Genomic DNA, 16,870 nt, shown 5'->3' with positions numbered 1-16,870 from the left:
GCGTAGGCCTGCTGATGCTTTCAGCCCAGTGTTCATCATCAACAATACCTAGGTCTGTGTCTGTTCTTTTTGTTATTTCTGTTGTTGGTCTGTGTCTTATTTTTTGCACGGTTGATGAGGACCGCACCTCTTAATAAAAAGCTGAAGACCCAGCTCTTTCATGAACACTTATGCACTTAATGATATTGATGATGGCGACGTTGATGATGATAACAGTTTTGTTTGTTAATGACAATGGCGATATCTATAGTTTCTGATGCTGATTATAACTCTCAAGAACTGCTGTCAATGTTTTGCTTTGCCTCTGTGCCTTTCAGCACCTGTGTGTCTGATCAGACTTAAAACTGTTTGTTTTCAATTACTGACGTTGGTTCCTCCTATCTAGATCCTTTCTTGTGTTACTTGCTCTCTGATGGACGTCCCTTTGGATAAAATCGTCCATTTAATGAAAGTTAGAATTGTAGGAGACTACAATTGTTCTTGTTAAAGTATATCATATTTTTTTATAAACATATGATTCTTAACTGTATCTGGACTAGTTTAATAGCTTAGTATAACTTGTTGAAAGAATATCAACATGAACAAACAACTAACAAATTTAAGGGCAATTTTAAGTTCATTCTATAATGCTTCTAGAAAACAATACAGACACGATAACAACAGCCTGATAAAGCAAAAACAACTATAAGTCCACATGAGAATTAACAAGTTATCATCACTTTGCTACCTCATTTTTTTTATCAAGAGGTAAGATAAAAGATGGTTTACATAACTTTACTTTTACAAGTTAGAGTTTGTATAGATTACAGAGAAATACCATCAATAAAAAGACTGTAATACCTTGCTTTGCAGCTTCTTTCTATGGCTTGATCAGTGGTGATTCTAGAGCCTGTCGGGGCCCCAGGCAAAAATAAATTGGGGGGCCCTCCAACCAGTGTTCATCACCATCATGTCTGCCCGCCGACGCTTCGTCCTCCTCCAGTTTTTTCCTGTTTCTTTTTCTCTACCATAGACAGCAAAGTCCTCTTTGATTTTCTTCGGTGACAGTCATTGACAAACTTTGGTTTTCATGGCAATAATGCATGTGACGAATAGCAGGGCAACGAGAGGGAATGCTGTCAGATGGGGGGGGGGGGCCCTTAGGGAGGTTTCCTACTGTCATTGCGAAATTTGCACATTTTGGGCCACTGCTTTGGTTTAAGTTTGTGAGCCCTCTGGGGGCCCCCTACTGGTCTGGGGCCCCGAGCAGTTGCCTGCCTTGCCATCTGGATTGAAAAAAGTAAAGAAGTACGAGAAGGTTTCAGAAACAGTCCCTTGTATACTACAAAAAAAAAACACTTTCCTCTTCAAAAGAGGATGTTAGTGGCAGTAGACTGTTTTACCATCTTGGAAACACCTGTATTTGGAATTTGTAATATGTGATGCAGGGAGTTGATTCATCGTCCTTGTTGTTTACCTGCTTGTAGGCTTTTTAGGCAATGTTTCTTGCTGTTCAACCATACGTCTCTTTTTGCAACTAAAAGCATTGATCATGATGTAACCGCGTAAAACCCAGCTCTCAAAACACATGGCTGATGTGGCCAAAGGATGGGAGCATTGCATTCATATTGCCATTGTGTTGATGCTAATTGATCTAAGCTTTGCAGGCCAGTGAGAGTGGCTGCTGACTAACTAATCCTCTTTGCACTCCTTGCTTCTGTAGATCTGCTCCTTCACGGCTGTAGTTTACGCTCTTTTTAAACAGACGAGGTGGGGATGACCTACAATCCAGCCGGGACGACTTCCCACATCTTGGCTGGAAATTGTAATCCCTTCTGCTCCTTATTTTTAGATGTTTCATCACATTGGGGACTATATCTTTTTTCCCTTTTCATGGATTATGCCTTAACTTTCAGACCTGTGTACAATTCCAGTGCGATGGAAAAAGTGGATTATGAGGGGCTGGCTGAATGTATCCTACGGCACATACTGGACACGAGGAGAGGATGCAAAATATGTAAAACAAAACAGGTTAGTTTTGGAAACCCAGACAATTGTCAGACTATTGTGTTTCAGGATGATGCTGATAAAGTCCACCAGAACAATATGGTTTATGTCTACTCCACATTGACTTCTTAATGCTTTATCCACCCTTATTAACTCTTAACAGCAGATGGTTTTGCTGTAAATCCTTGATCCACCTCAAGCTTAAAATCACAAGTTGCATGTATTTGTATTTTATTCTGATAGGTTAACTTGTTATGATTGAGTTTTTCTCACCTGTCCTCTGTGGATACAATAATATGGCTGCGACGTGGCTGCGAGTAGGATGGTCCACAGCATTGAGAGCCAGAAGGACCTGGAAGACTTTAACGCATTAACCAGCTCAGGTCTAAATCTGTCCACTAGATAATTTGTTGGAAAGCCGCCTTTCTTCTGGCACACACAGTGTCAACACGTGGAGCTTAGCAGGTGGCTCTTTCCAACGTGCCGAGCATGTGCAGGAAAAGGCTCCAAAACCATAAATAAGCCTCATCATGTTTTTATATGAATGTTAAGTTATACAACTAATTCTTCCTATTTGACGGAGGGTTGGTCATATAAAAGGCCAAATGGGCCCTAAAATCAATTTGTGTTAAATAACACATTCAATTACAACAATTAGGATTTAGCATTTCAATCCAATATACAGTGCAGTCATTTGGAACAGATTGATAGATGTGGGGTTGGTGCATTTAAAATTCTAGAAAATAATTAACTATTATGTCCAACAAGCAATCATCAAGAATTAAACACAAAGCAATATAAACAACAAATCCCAGAGTTGTAAAAGTTGTATGTTTAGGTTCTTTCTTTTCTATATTTTTGGGAATTGAAGATCCAAATAATACAGAATTTGCAAAAAAAAAACAAGGAACACTGTTAAAGGAACACTTCACATCCATGAAGTTAGGGATTCACATGAGTCATATTTTAAACAAATAGTAGGGGTAGAGGCTGAGAAATCCCAACTTTATAGTCTCTACTATGAGACATGCTTCATCAATACTCGATTCCAGATCTCCCATAATGCAACTTAAATGTGTCATTCACCAGTCCTCCCACGACACCCACATCTTCCATACATGACCTTGAAAGTCTATAAATATGAGTTCAAGCTCCGACAAGCCTGATGACACAGCTGTGATATCATCTGGGTTATTTCCTTGACAAAGGTCCTTTAGAGGCAGAGGAGACATACTAGATGTTAATACAGGCTGACTTGTTCTAACCCTGACTGTTTTATCTATGATTTGACGAAGTGAATGTTCTTAATGTATTGTCAGAGAAAACACATTGTGGTGTGGCGTAACTCTGACTCATCGCTAACTAACATGTTTTCCTCTTTTATTTCCCCCCTCAACCATATGTCCAGGCTTTGGCCTCCTCCTGATCTGGCCCCGGCGGATGAGGTCAGTAGAGGTCATCACCATGGTGACCTTTGCTGAGACAACGCAAGTCTCCCCTATGGAGCTCTGCGAGCCACCCTGCATGACGGCAGCCCTGTCCCCCGGGCTGCGGAGGAAAAAAATGCTGTGGCAGAATGCTGTGAAACACATCATGATCCAGCAGGAGCTCAGCGCCCAGGTAAAAAGATGTATCCCATAGTAACCAGCAGATGTGTTGTACCCAGATGAAAATAGCTGTTTTATTTGAAAACCTCTGCAGGATTATTATGACTGTATGTGCAGTAACACTTTACACTCTGAACATTCCTTGTTACACAAAACTGAGAAAATTGTAATAAGCTGGAACTCATGTCTGATGCCTTAATAGGACAATGTGTGCGATGACAACATGAATTTTTAGGCCACTGAGGCAAGAGTCAACATCGCCTGTACACCAAAGAAATGTTGCTAATTAATTAAGTTCATCCAAATAAGCAGAAGAAAATACTGAACACCAACAGTATACATTCATACAGATATTTTTTTTGGATTCATATTTCATTGTTTTTGAAGTGTTTTGAGTTGCCTACCATAACTTCAGTTTAATACAAGTTAATCGAATTTTGTTTAATGCTCTAAAAATTCATTAATTCTCTGTTGGCAAGGCCAAAATCAGACATTTAGATATGTGAAAAGTCTTCACAAAATCTGAGCCAAATAACCCTACACTAATAACACTATACTACTACACGGATCCAAGCCTTTAAAAGGGGGCCAGCACACACTGCCCAAGGATCAGTGGCCAAAAAGAACCAGTTAAGTGATGTAAAATTAAGCCGGTAGTTAACTAAACTAAGCTAAAATAGGAAACTATTTGTTGACATAATCAGTTTGCTTTCAACGAAAAAACCATCCCTGTCCAAACCTTTTTGTTTGTTATTTGATAGGTGGGAGTGGAGCCGGCACAAAAGATCTTTGTGACGGATGCCTACATGGAGGAAATCAACAAGCAAATCCGCAACAAGGCCTCACGCGGGGTCACGAAACGTCGCTCCTCCACCTTCAGGGTGCACCCATCCCATCCCCGTGGTTCCACCGGCACACAAACCAGCGTCAGAGCGTCTTTTCATGACTACGCCAGCGATGCCGACTTCTTCCTGCACTGGGGCCACACAATTCGAGGAGTCTACATACCCACCCTGAGGCACACCTTCAAGTCTCGGGACCTGGAGAAACTTTACCAGCAACATTATTCCCACCAACGCCGCAACTCTCTGGCCATCAGTAATGTTATTGACGCAGTGGCAAAGCTACATGTACTGGTGCTGTACCTGGGGCTGGCCCCTGAGCCGGTCACTGACACTCTGCGTGGCTGTCTCACCGGAGTGTTCATGGTGTTAGCTATAGCACTGTGCAACATAGTGCTAACCTGCAAAGACTCCATTTCCCCACGGTGGCTTCACTTCGCTGGCCTGGCTAGCTGGTTGTCACAGACCACACAGGTGCTGGGAGGACTGGTATATGGACTGGAAAAAGACCCTTCGTGGTATGTTCTGTACACGTTATTCGCCACATACACCCTGCTGCCGTTACCTCTGCTGTGGGCCATGTGCGCTGGCTCCCTCACCTCGATACTACACCTTCTGGTGGAGATAGTGCACTACTACAATGATGCGCTGCTTTTGAGAACGGTGAGAAAATCAGCTGTTTGTGTCGTGAAATTCCTATAAATGTATCACAATGAAACAAAAAAAGATCTCTTAACAAGATTATATTACTGCCAAAGTAACTATACAGTTCATTTTATCAGATTCCTTACAGTGATACTTTCTTAGCTTTCTGGGTTATACCTTTATCTTGCTATGCTAGAGCTACCTGCAGTGCTCAAGGTTTCATTAAAAGGATAATTCAATATCTGCCTATAATACAGTTCTGAAAATGGGGAAATTATTGATAGGTTCGTGGGTTCTCAGTAAAATGAATAGTCACATAGGCCTCAATAAAAATGTAAAATAAGGTAGTTAGAATATCTAGTTTACACCTAAATGCCGTTACATTAAGATACACAAAATTGACCAAATACATGTATCACACTTTTTTACATACAAAGCCTTATGTGGCCTAAACACAATTAAAAATAACACAACTACTACTAAGGGGCAAAATATGGTAAGTCTATATTATGTGAAAGGTATATTCACCTTCAAAAGGAAACGTTAGTGCACCTGACTCAGCTACAGGTTTACCTCAGCAACCAGGCAGGGGCTCCACACTTGCACACACTCCTGCTTTACTACTCTGTGCTAAGTTTTAAAAATGTAATCCAAACACTTCTCTTAAAAAATCTTGACATATAAGGAAGTTGCTATCGCTCAGTTACTCAGTTTTAAATTTTAGCAAACCAGAAGAATTTGGAGAAATAATCCCGAATGTGAATGTTTTTCCTGGACAATTTAAGTCAATGATTTTCCCAAGTATGTAGTAGAAGACAAAAGCAATCCAACTCAGATTAAGACCACCTTGCAGATCACAGATCAACTCTATTGCAGGTAGCTCAATTAACATTAAAGTTAAAGTTAGGAATGTAAATAAACTTAACCCTTTAGGAGCATACAAATGTTTTAACAGTTTTTAACCATTTTAAAACTATCATTACAGTTTGTATTACTTTGAATCAGTCCACCTGAATGTACGATCTTTTAACATCATCACAGATTCTACTTTTCTTTTAAACGTCTAACAGAATGTAAGCATGTTAGCGTTTTAACTGTCACATACATTCCCAATCGTCAAAGCTTTGAATTTTTCAAAGTGTAAAAGTTTTCCTTTAAGGGTTTTATCGACAAAAGCCAAATTTGTCTGTGACCTTTTTACTGATACATAAGATACTTTCAGCCTGTATTTTATGTTGATGATATGATTAATGATGGTATTGATATGTTGATTTTTTTTTATTTCAGCCTACACATATTGGCTTTTCATGGTTGAAATATGTTGTTTAAATGCAAAATTTCTCTTGGATGCAGGTGTTTGCAAAAGGTCTGCTTTACCTGGGTATGAACACAGCCGGTTTGTTCATTCATTACCTCACAGACCATGCCCAGAGACAAGTTTTTCTTGAGACGAGGCGCTGCATCGAAGGTCGTGTCAAACTAGAGCAAGAGAACCAAAGACAGGTACAGTGACTGCTGCTGTGCTGGGCTAAAGTTTGGACGTGGAGGTATCTGAACTGAGGGGGGGGGGAAACACAATATAACCACTGTTCACTGATTTAACTTTGTTACAGACTTTAACTTAGGGTCTTGCAAGTTATTCTATACAATGGAAAATAGACTTTTTTTATCTTGGTACACAGGAGCGTCTTGTGCTGTCGATCCTGCCTCGCTTTGTTGCCTTGGAGATGATTGCTGACATGAGCTCTTTGGAAGATGAACTCAATCCTCATGAGTTTCACAAGATTTATATCCACCAGTACAAAGATGTCAGGTAAACATTATGTTAGTTTGTGAGTATTTACAGAGCCATTTTCAAAGGAATTGGATGTCTCGTCTTTAAAATTTGATTTCATGGGTTTGGTGTTGTCCTTTTCAAATTGAAAACCCTTTGAAAACCCTTTATAGTCCGTCTAGCTGCTCAGAGCTTTACATTTTCAGTTCTTCTCTTTGCAGCATCCTTTTTGCAGACATAAAAGGCTTCACTCTGTTGTCCATGAACCTGTCAGCTCAGGATCTTGTCAGAACCCTCAACGAGCTCTTTGGACGCTTTGACCGACTGGCAGAAGTAAGAATCTAAATGTCTTTTCTTTTTTTTACACAACTTCTTATATATCAGCAACTTCATTTCGCTCTGCCTCTGTGTCTTGTGTGAAAGGAGCACAACTGCCTGCGGATAAAGATACTGGGAGACTGTTACTACTGTGTGTCAGGGGTTCCTGAGCCACAGCGTGCGCATGCCCGTCATTGTGTTGAGTTGGGCCTGGCTATGATCAGCACCATACAGTAAGTCCCGATAGGCAGGAATGGTATGAAAGAAAATCTCCTAACAGATACAACTCCGAGTCAGGACAATAAACCATGTGCAGTTGTATATGTGTTAGAAGATAATCACATGAGAAATTCTGTTGGTCTCTTGAATTCTGACTCTAGCTATTAAAGCTCACAGTAAAAGATGACCGAGTTCAATGTCTAGCACGTAGTATTCTAACACAGCCGCTTTACTACCGCTCAAATGTAGGTATGTGAGGCAGCAGCTGAACTTTGACATGGACATGAGGATTGGGATCCACTCGGGCTCTGTCCTGTGTGGGGTGCTGGGCCTGCAGAAATGGCAGTTTGATGTCTGGTCATGGGACGTGAGCATTGCCAACATGCTGGAGGCTGGGGGTATACCAGGGTGAGCAGCAGATATCGTGTGTGTTCTTCTGTCATGTATTTTTCTTCTGAGTTTCATATTAATGTGGTTGTGGTTGTGACAACAAATCTAAAACTAGTAAACACATAAAATATTTTTTTGAAGTCCATAAGTCATAGACAGTCCGCTGATTGGACAACAATCCCTAATGTGTGAATACAACCTGTTAGCTGATACTTGACAGACTTTTGGCTTGTCAAGTTTGGGCTTTCTCCCATAAATAAAAGTTAAATAGTGTAATCTTCTCTACTTCCTCCCCATGTATTTCTTGTCATTTGATTTGTTTTTCAGCAGGATAACAGGACAACTCCTGATCCAGTTTTCTTTCTTTTTTTTTGGGATCAATTATTTATGTAGAAATGTACAAAGAAATGACATCATATATTACAAAATGTTCCCCCTTTACTTCCCACCACCCCTAATGTATTATTAGAAATACATCTTGTCATGAATATCGGTTGCCGATTTTGATATCAAAGTTAGTTGGACTAGTTCCCTCGGTTAATGTCTGATTATTATTTGCACCATTACGATGAGAGAATGTTTCTTTGCACAGCACTAATGATTTTCACTGCTGTTATTCTCTCTCATACAGACGCATCCACATCTCAAGGGCCACACTGGACTGTCTTGAGGGCATGTACAAGACAGAAGACGGTCATGGGCGGGACAGGAATGAGTTTCTGCAGAAGCACACCATCGACACGTTCCTCATCTGCGCTCAGGGGGAAAAAAACAAGGTCGAACATGTCGAGCCCCTCAAAGTGCAGAAAACACATCGGACCTGGCACCAAGACATGCCATTTGGCAACGCCATGGACATGAACAGTGTAGGTGCTTGCTGGGATACAAAATGGAAAGAAAGCATTTCTTGTCTTTGTGTTAAGATGTTTCACTCCTGATACCTTTGGCACAAGGCATATCATAGACGCTTTAACCACAAAAGACAGATTTCACTGACACCAACCTCATTTATTTTTGCATCTTTTTCTTGTGTTGCAGATTCTTGCCTCATTTACAAACGGCTCGCTGCCCAACATATGGCAGTCTTCCTCCAAGGAGATCAACAAACGCATCAAGCAAGCGATTGAGGTTCAGAGCAGTGAGCGGATGCACAGGGAGCACATCACTCCACTGACCCTGGTGTTCAAAGACACTCACATAGAGGACAAGGTAAGCAGGTTTATCAGGATGCGGTGGTAGGCAGTAATAAATGATCGTGTCGGAGGGGGTTTGATGTGGTCTGTTGTCTTTTTTTTTTTTTGACGTTGTTTGGTTGTTCCAGTTCTGCCAGATGAGAGATGAAATGTTCAACTCCAACCTGGTCTGCTCCTTCATCTTGCTGCTCTTCCTCATGGCTACGCAGGCCCTCGTTCCTGCACCCAGGTAGGCACCCTCAGCAATCTTTTTAGATTGAAGCCAAAATATACAGTGAATTTTATTTTCATGTGTTTTATTTAATGATACTAAAACATATAAAACCAAGCGCTTACAACCAAAAAAGCTCTCTGGCACTCATTGGTTAAACCCATAGACTCAATAAGAAGGTGTGACCAGTCAACTGTTCTCAGGCTTTGATTTTGGTCTGTTAAAGTCACCATCTTGGTTTCCCAGGGTGCCTCAATTGGAAAAGGATGGTGGAGCTGTAGAGGAGCGAGGGCTTAGCAATCAGCTAACACTAAAAGTAGCTGGGTTAGGTGAAACTTAAAGTCATGGTAACTGTGATATAATAAGAATGCTATTTTTCCAAAGCAAAAAAGCAAGCTTAAAACAAAGTACACTTAACTCCTTGGAGACTCTTTTGGTCAAACACAAAGCTACGCCTGACATTTTTCAAGTTGTTGTGGCAGCATCTTGTCAGTTACAAAGTAGCCATGCCCTAAAAGCATTGTTTATCGTTATTGTACTCCAAATGGGTTTGATTTGTCACCAAATGAACATGCTGTTATGAAGACAACGTTTGGTTATTCTCATACAATTACCATTTGGAGCAGCTTCTGGTGCTATTCAGGCACTTCTGCATCGATGTCATGTTTTTAGAATCAGATGACACGTCCACTTCCTGTTGAGGGTCCATGTCATAACCCTACATAAACTGATAACACTGTGAGCCTCCCTTTGAAACTTCTGTGCGTAGGTTCTGAACTTTTTATTTATTTAGCTTTGCTGCCATCTTGAGGAGGAATGAAATAGTGCTGCTATCTCCTCTTACATTAACTTTACACTTTCTCGCACCAGTTTTTTCTTTTCACATGTTGGTTCTTGAGTTCACCCTCCTATTTTCTACTTAACTTCATTCCCCTCTCTTCTTCCCTCGCTGCAGGCTGTTTCCAGCTGTGCTTCAGTTCTCAGTCTTCCTGCTTGCCTACATGCTGCTTCTATTTGTAGCTCTGGCTGAGGAGTTCAAGTGTGCTCCTGCGGCACTGCAGCAGTTCTGCTGCTGGATCCATGAAAACAACAGTGCCCGTAACCTCCTCACCCTCACCGCCATCTTAATTAACTTTGGCTTAGTCTCCACTGACATGGTGAGCAAAGATTTATGTACTTCATCAAAATGTTGATGAAAGTTTCTTTTTTCTTGACGTATTTTCCTCTTTATACAGCTTTATCGTTTGTGCCTGATGTCATAGAATGAAATAGGCGTTTCAATAAATCAAGGCACTCCTACCATATGTCCTCATGTTATTGGAATAATCTGCCCTTAAATGTTAATGCACATAGAGAAAAAAAAAAAAGATGCACCTCCCTACTAACATGTTAGCTTTGAAAATTACACCGCACTTCTAGGATCGGATTCTAATAATGTACACAAAACAGTTAAAACAATGAATATATGTCAATATTTCAGTATGTTGGTTGTAGGTTTTGTGTGATTTGTGTCTTCTTTTGTTATTTCCAGGTGTGGTGCATCCTCACAGGCGCAGGAGAAGCTGATATAATGGACAGGATGAATACAGCCTCACGTCCATTCACCCTCTGCAGTCATCCCGAGGTATGCAGCGCTTTAAAGATCTTCTTTAACAAAACGCAACAGAATTGTTCGATGCTACAAAAAAAAAAAAGTTTAGTATTTATGAAACTGAGTATTGTCATCACACATTCTTGACACAAAGTTATCAGATATATATTTTTTGGGACTTTTAACTTTGACAAAGTGATAATGCAATGAAAACAAATCTGTCTCCTCAGGTGTTTGTGCTGAGCGGCGTGATTGCCATGGTGACCTGTGCTGTGTTCCTGCGTCTAAACTCTCTGCTGAAGCTGACTGTGTTGCTGCTGGTGGTGGCCGTCTACTCCTACCTCATCCATCTGGCCTTCCTCTCACTCACACGCCACGATGTGCTGCACGGGTCAGATTCAGCTCAGGCTATTGAAAAACTAATTCTAATTCATTGTTTTGCTTAGATATAAAAACAAATTCAAACGGTTGGTGTGGATAGTATACTGTATGTATTGTTTTTGGATTGTTGATCACATATTCATGTTACGCCTCTAAAGTCCTCTCTTCTTCATTAACTACTGCACAGGTCTCACTATTTCAGGAGAAAGGCGATTTCTATCCTTCTCATGCTCATGTTTATTGTCGCTGTCTTCTACAATGGACGGCAGGTAATGGCGAATGCCGCAGATTTCACTATGCTGCTGTCAAGTTCAGTATTTCAATGCAGGCTAGAAATATGATCCTGCATTGTTGAGACCATATCGTTTGAGAACCTCGCCTAAGTGGTTGGGTAAAGGTGTGTGTCCTCCTACCTGTCCTTTACTGTGTAGTGGGAGGCCACTGCCAGGCTGGACTTCCTGTGGCGTCTGCAGGCCCAACAGGAAGTGGAAGACATGAGGGAACTGCGGGAACACAACGAGTGTCTGTTGCACAACATCCTGCCTTTGCATGTGGCACGACATTTTCTTGACAGGAGCAAATACGATGAGGTGAAAAAAAGTTTTTCTTCCTATGTTGTGTTTACTTGAACAGCAAATGACTTGAGTCAAATTGAAGGTAACCAAAGCCATGACTAAGACACTTTTTATGAGAACACATTTTATTCATTTCAGATGTGTGTGTGTGGACATTTTTAAGCGCTATGCATTGGGTGTTTCATATTTTTGAAATGTATTTTCATGAATCTAACAGCGAATCTGTGGGAACAGCTGACCTCTTACCTTCTTACCTTTAAGGCATACTGACTACTCAGTCCATAAACTGTATAAACACGGACATTTCTTGACACCCATTTTCATATCAGGAGCTTTACTCGCAGTCCTATGATGAAGTGGGTGTCATGTTTGCCTCCATCGCTGGATTCAACGAGTATTTTGAGCAGAAAGAGATCAAACACGAGGGAGTGGACTGTCTTCGGCTGCTGAATGAGATCATTGCTGGCTTTGATGAGGTGCGAACGAGAACAGAAAATCAAAGTGTGACCAGCGTAGTAGATCTAGAACATGTATCGACTCTTAAGTAGAAAATAGAATCTGAATAAAGGATCATTTCTGCAAACGGGATAAAGATTAATCAACTGTATAAAGGCTATAAAAGTTCATCTACGTATTTTATTTGTATGTGCTATATGAATGTGTTATTCCGTTAAGTTGCTGCCTTTTTAGCTGAAAGCAATATATGATTTTGATGTGTAGTGTGGTCCCTCTCTTTCAGTTACTAGAGGAGTCTTACTTCCACTTTGTGGAGAAGATAAAGACCATTGGGAGCTGCTACATGGCAGCGTCTGGCTTAGCTCCAGACAGACAGGTGGGAGATCTTCTGTTGCACACTCAGCTATTACTTTGTTTTGACTTCATTTGCCCTCCCATCATTCATTCTCCACCCAGCCTCTCTCTCTCTCTCTCTCTGGTATCTAACAGCCATCTCTCTCTCTCTCTCTCTCTCTCTCTCTCTCAGGCATCTATGGATCAATGGAATCACTTGAGTGAGCTGGTTTTGTTTGCGTTGGCAATGCAAGAGACCCTTAGAGAAATAAACAGGCTGTCTGCCAAAAACTTTAAGCTGCGTGTGGGTAAGTGCCGTGTCTGGCTCCGACACACACACACACGAGCGATGGAAAAGTGATGTAAACTACTCTGATCAAGCATCTTTTGTGTCGTAGTGATTTGAAGTGGATGATGAATGTATCTGTGTTGCATTGTTTACAGGTATAGCCCATGGTCCGGTGGTTGCGGGGGTGATAGGTGCCACCAAGCCGCAGTACGACATCTGGGGGTCAACGGTGAACCTGGCCAGCCGCATGGACAGCACAGGTGTGAGCGGACGTATCCAGGTGCCCGAGGCCACACGCAGGATCCTGGCCGAGTGGGGTTTCATCTTAGAGCTAAGAGGAGAAATCTTTGTCAAAGGGGTGAGTGACTGAAGGACGAGGATGATTCTGTTGACGTTACCCGTGATGTTGATATTCTTCGTTTAATTAATTCTATTATTGAAAGATCCCATGCACGGGCTAGCTGAGGGATAATTGATTCTGCATATTTACGGGTTACATTTTTAAACAGAGGGCTAGGAAAGAAGAAAAAATAGTAAATGCCCCTGAGAGCAGGATGGGTCATTTCCATTTTTGATGTTATTCATGGACCCTATAGTAACATTGAGAACACCTGCAATACTCCTGTTTTTGCCAGCAGTCTAACAATGGTGTCATATTTAACAACTTGCAAATTACATGGCTGCATCTGTTAAAAGGCTTAGTTTTTGTACCGCTCATTCTCATAGAGGACATTCCCACATGTCACAGTAGTGACCCTAATGCACAGATTCAAATATCAAAAGAAGTGACGGCTGAATTCCATTTTGCTGCTTTAGTTTCAGGGTGCTGTCTTCTGTGAAAAGGGTCTATTCTAATACACATGTATGTTCTTTTGTAAGAATGTCATAGCTGGAAATATTACAGATCTACCTCTGTTCAGTTTAAAGTATCCTAGTAATCCATTGACGTGACTTAGCATGCTTTACTTATTTTTTTTTTTTTAAATCAATGATTAGCACAAGTGTAGGAATAAGCTCTACTCAGCAAAAGGGGACAAGAGTGACATCTAAAGGTGAAAAGAAACAACAGTTGTTCAAGGAAGGCACCTTAGTGCATTGAATGTGAACTTATTAATGCCTTGTTGCCATATTTATGAAAAACTATTGCTAATGAAAAACCTTAACGATGGATAACCAACCATCATGTGAACTCTGCTGTCATTGCAGGTGAGCGAGAGTCAGGGAAAAGTCCGCACGTACTTCATCAGCACCATGCGCAGCAAGCGCGCCAACGTGGTGACAGACGCTCGCACGGGGGGTCGGACGGCAGGACGCATGACGCTTGCAGGGGTGGTGTTTGGTCTGGTCCAGGCCAGAAACAAGGAAAAGATAAGAGAGTCCAACACGGGGTTCAGTCTGGCTCCCTGCTCCATGCAGTGCTGAAGGAGGGGATGTTTAAGGTCACATGACAACAGGATAGAGGAAGGACCTATACTGTACCTTACACTTTCCCCAATTCGCTTAGCTGCACAGACACAGAAGAGTGAGGCTGTTTCCTCCACAGCTGTGTCCCCCCTCTGCTTTCTGCTATCTGAAAAGACTCTTCGGAGTTTATTTATAGGACCTAACTGTCTTACAGGCCTCTTTTACAGCAAATGTGATAAGCTTTAGAGATTATCAGTACTGCATTCTGCATGTTATTGCCATATTTACACTTTATAAGCACTGTGTTCGGTTCATCTTGTGCTATACTAACCCACCAACATGTCTTTTTTTTTTAAATGTTTTGCTGGAATAAACCTCCAGCAGATCTTCAGACCTCTAAGCCAAAATACAGAATACCTCAAAACAACCAGCTCAACCTCACACAGACCAAAAGCCTATATCATACTGACTGTTGTTTTTTACTTTGTTTGCATTAAATATTCTCACAGTTTTTCAGTATGTTATATTATATTGTAAGCTGACATATCATTTTGACTGATCCATTTATTAAATAAGCTTAAAGTATCTTTCGTAGTGGGACTTTTTATCTGCATATTTCTTTCTCAATCAACAAAATGAAGCAGGAATCCTGTTTTCCTTTTTAATAAATACCTGGCTGCTTGGTGTCATATTGCACTGTTGTTTTCTGTAAATGCTCTTCACCAGTGTGTTGCTGAATGTATGTCTTGGCAGCTCACATGTCAGTGTCATTGTCACTCTGGATTACCAAAACATTTAGTCAAAAATCTGAAAGTGACAATTCACACTAACTTCTGTTCCTGAACAAAAGTTGTATTTTTACGGCAACGGTGGAACTTAATGCTTATACTGTCTCCCTTGTCGTCTAATTTCTTTTATACTAAAAACCAAAGGAGAGACAAGGTTGTGTTTTTCTAAAAGAGATTGCTTTTCTCAATTGAAATATTCCTGGCAAAGCATTTTCAATTTGATATATAATAATGATTTAATTATAAACATTATAGTGTTGATAATGTGACTGTCTTATGTAACAAATTTGATTTATTATGTAATTAATGTTTTATTGATGAGCTTTTCCTTGGGACATCCTGGACTTTGTACAGTAACTGGCACATACAAATCCTCTCAAAAACAAACTTAAAATGGTATCCAGTAATTTATCTAAAATCAAATGTAAATGAAAGAAATTAGGAAATGTTCGTCATTGTCCCCCAGTTTATTTTTAAAACATGATTAGATAGGCCTTCAATAAGGTTTTTATAAAGGTTTGGCTCATGAAATGTGTAAAAGCTGAATGCTAGAAAAGGGTGAAGAATGTGTTATTTTTCCTGTGTAAATTGTTTTTTCATTATTTTTACAAAAAAAAGTTCGACTGTCCATTTTCCGCTGATAAAAGAAAGTAATGACAACATATGCAAGTGTTGTCATTTCATTTCATTTGTACAAAGAAGAGTTGTGCTGGGAACAGCTGGGTGGAAAAAGTTACACAGTTTCTTGAAAGGATGAGAGGGAGAAAAAGAGAAGTGTTGCAAGAGGAGGCAAAAGTACTGCGAGCTATTTCAAAGAAAACGGATATAAAATCTTTCAAGCTCCAGTCAAGAAGATCAACCTCATTCACTGAAGCCTTCTAAAAAAAATCGAAATACGTCTTAACCTGGTCTTAACACACAACCGTAGACTGCATCAAAATACACAACACACATTTCCCAGTGTACTACATAGAGTCTGGATGATTTCTCTTCACTCGATTAGTTCTGACTACGACTCGCGCGGGTATTTTTCGGCCGACTCATAGATCGTATATTTTTGAAAATGCATCACTCGATGGATAGATTTCTTACTTGTGTTCCTATTAGGCAAACACTGAATGAACTACTTAGCTAAACGAATCATTCTGATGCATTTATACATATTAAATATATGTATAACATATTAAATATTTCAAATATAAATCTTAAAATGTAGGTTGTTGTAGCCTAATATAGACTAGACATAAAATCTGTCTTCCTAAACTGCCCTGCTCATTTTGTTTATTTATGTAGGCCTAGATATGTGTTATTAATAATGTAGCTGCTTCCAGGTCTTTCAGGGAAGGTCAGAGAAAGTCGTGTGCCAATAATAATAGCAATTCAAAGAGTAGGCAAGTCATTTAGGCTAGTCCAGGTTAGTCAAAAATTATATTTAAGTCCCTGTTAAGCATGTCATGAATTCTTTCAAAAATAGTTTTAAAGCTGTGTTAATATTATTAAGATAACGATCCTTAAAATTAACTTGAGGTGTGTATAGTTGCACTTTTCTGTTTCATAGGAATGTTCTTCATTGTTTCGGAATTTTAAAGGGCTAAAATTTCACAGCTAGATGTCTCTTATATCGATTTTAATAACATTTAACTTTTTGTTAACCTTTATCTAACAATTTCAATTTTGCCTGTAAAAGGTGGCAACAATATTTTTTTCTGCACAATGCAGGGATATCTTAAAGGTGTGAAGACTACACTTGACTTCCAAATCATACTCTTGTTTTATTAAACCCATTGCAGCCAAATAAAGTAAAAATGTTTAATGCAAAATCTCGTCTGGAGACAACTGCATCTCTAGCTCGGCATGATGGTTTGGTT

At 40.2% G+C, this 16,870-nt stretch overlaps 1 protein-coding gene across 2 annotated transcripts; it reads left to right on the top strand.

The window, feature by feature from the left end:
* Positions 1 to 1,502: 1,502 nt before the first annotated feature.
* On the top strand, positions 1,503 to 15,677 carry si:dkey-206f10.1 (adenylate cyclase type 8). Of its 2 annotated transcripts, XM_061052073.1 has the most exons (22): positions 1,503 to 1,804; positions 1,896 to 2,010; positions 3,395 to 3,606; positions 4,355 to 5,098; positions 6,434 to 6,583; positions 6,763 to 6,893; positions 7,076 to 7,187; positions 7,278 to 7,405; positions 7,641 to 7,799; positions 8,413 to 8,647; positions 8,820 to 8,990; positions 9,103 to 9,203; positions 10,141 to 10,342; positions 10,717 to 10,809; positions 11,007 to 11,167; positions 11,345 to 11,426; positions 11,589 to 11,747; positions 12,062 to 12,208; positions 12,472 to 12,564; positions 12,715 to 12,829; positions 12,966 to 13,168; positions 14,017 to 15,677. In XM_061052073.1, the coding sequence occupies exons 3-22, from the start codon at positions 3,427 to 3,429 to the stop codon at positions 14,230 to 14,232; spliced, it is 3,582 nt and encodes a 1,193-aa protein (XP_060908056.1). In that variant the 5' UTR covers positions 1,503 to 1,804; positions 1,896 to 2,010; positions 3,395 to 3,426; the 3' UTR covers positions 14,233 to 15,677. The 2 variants fall into 2 exon arrangements, with proteins under 2 accessions (XP_060908056.1, XP_060908055.1); XM_061052072.1 differs by having other exon boundaries at positions 1,503 to 2,010.
* Positions 15,678 to 16,870: the final 1,193 nt, after the last annotated feature.

Source organism: Labrus mixtus, chromosome 12 (genome assembly GCF_963584025.1).
Source record: "Labrus mixtus chromosome 12, fLabMix1.1, whole genome shotgun sequence".
Lineage (NCBI taxonomy): Eukaryota > Metazoa > Chordata > Actinopteri > Labriformes > Labridae > Labrus > Labrus mixtus.
This window is presented reverse-complemented; position numbering and strand designations above follow the sequence as displayed.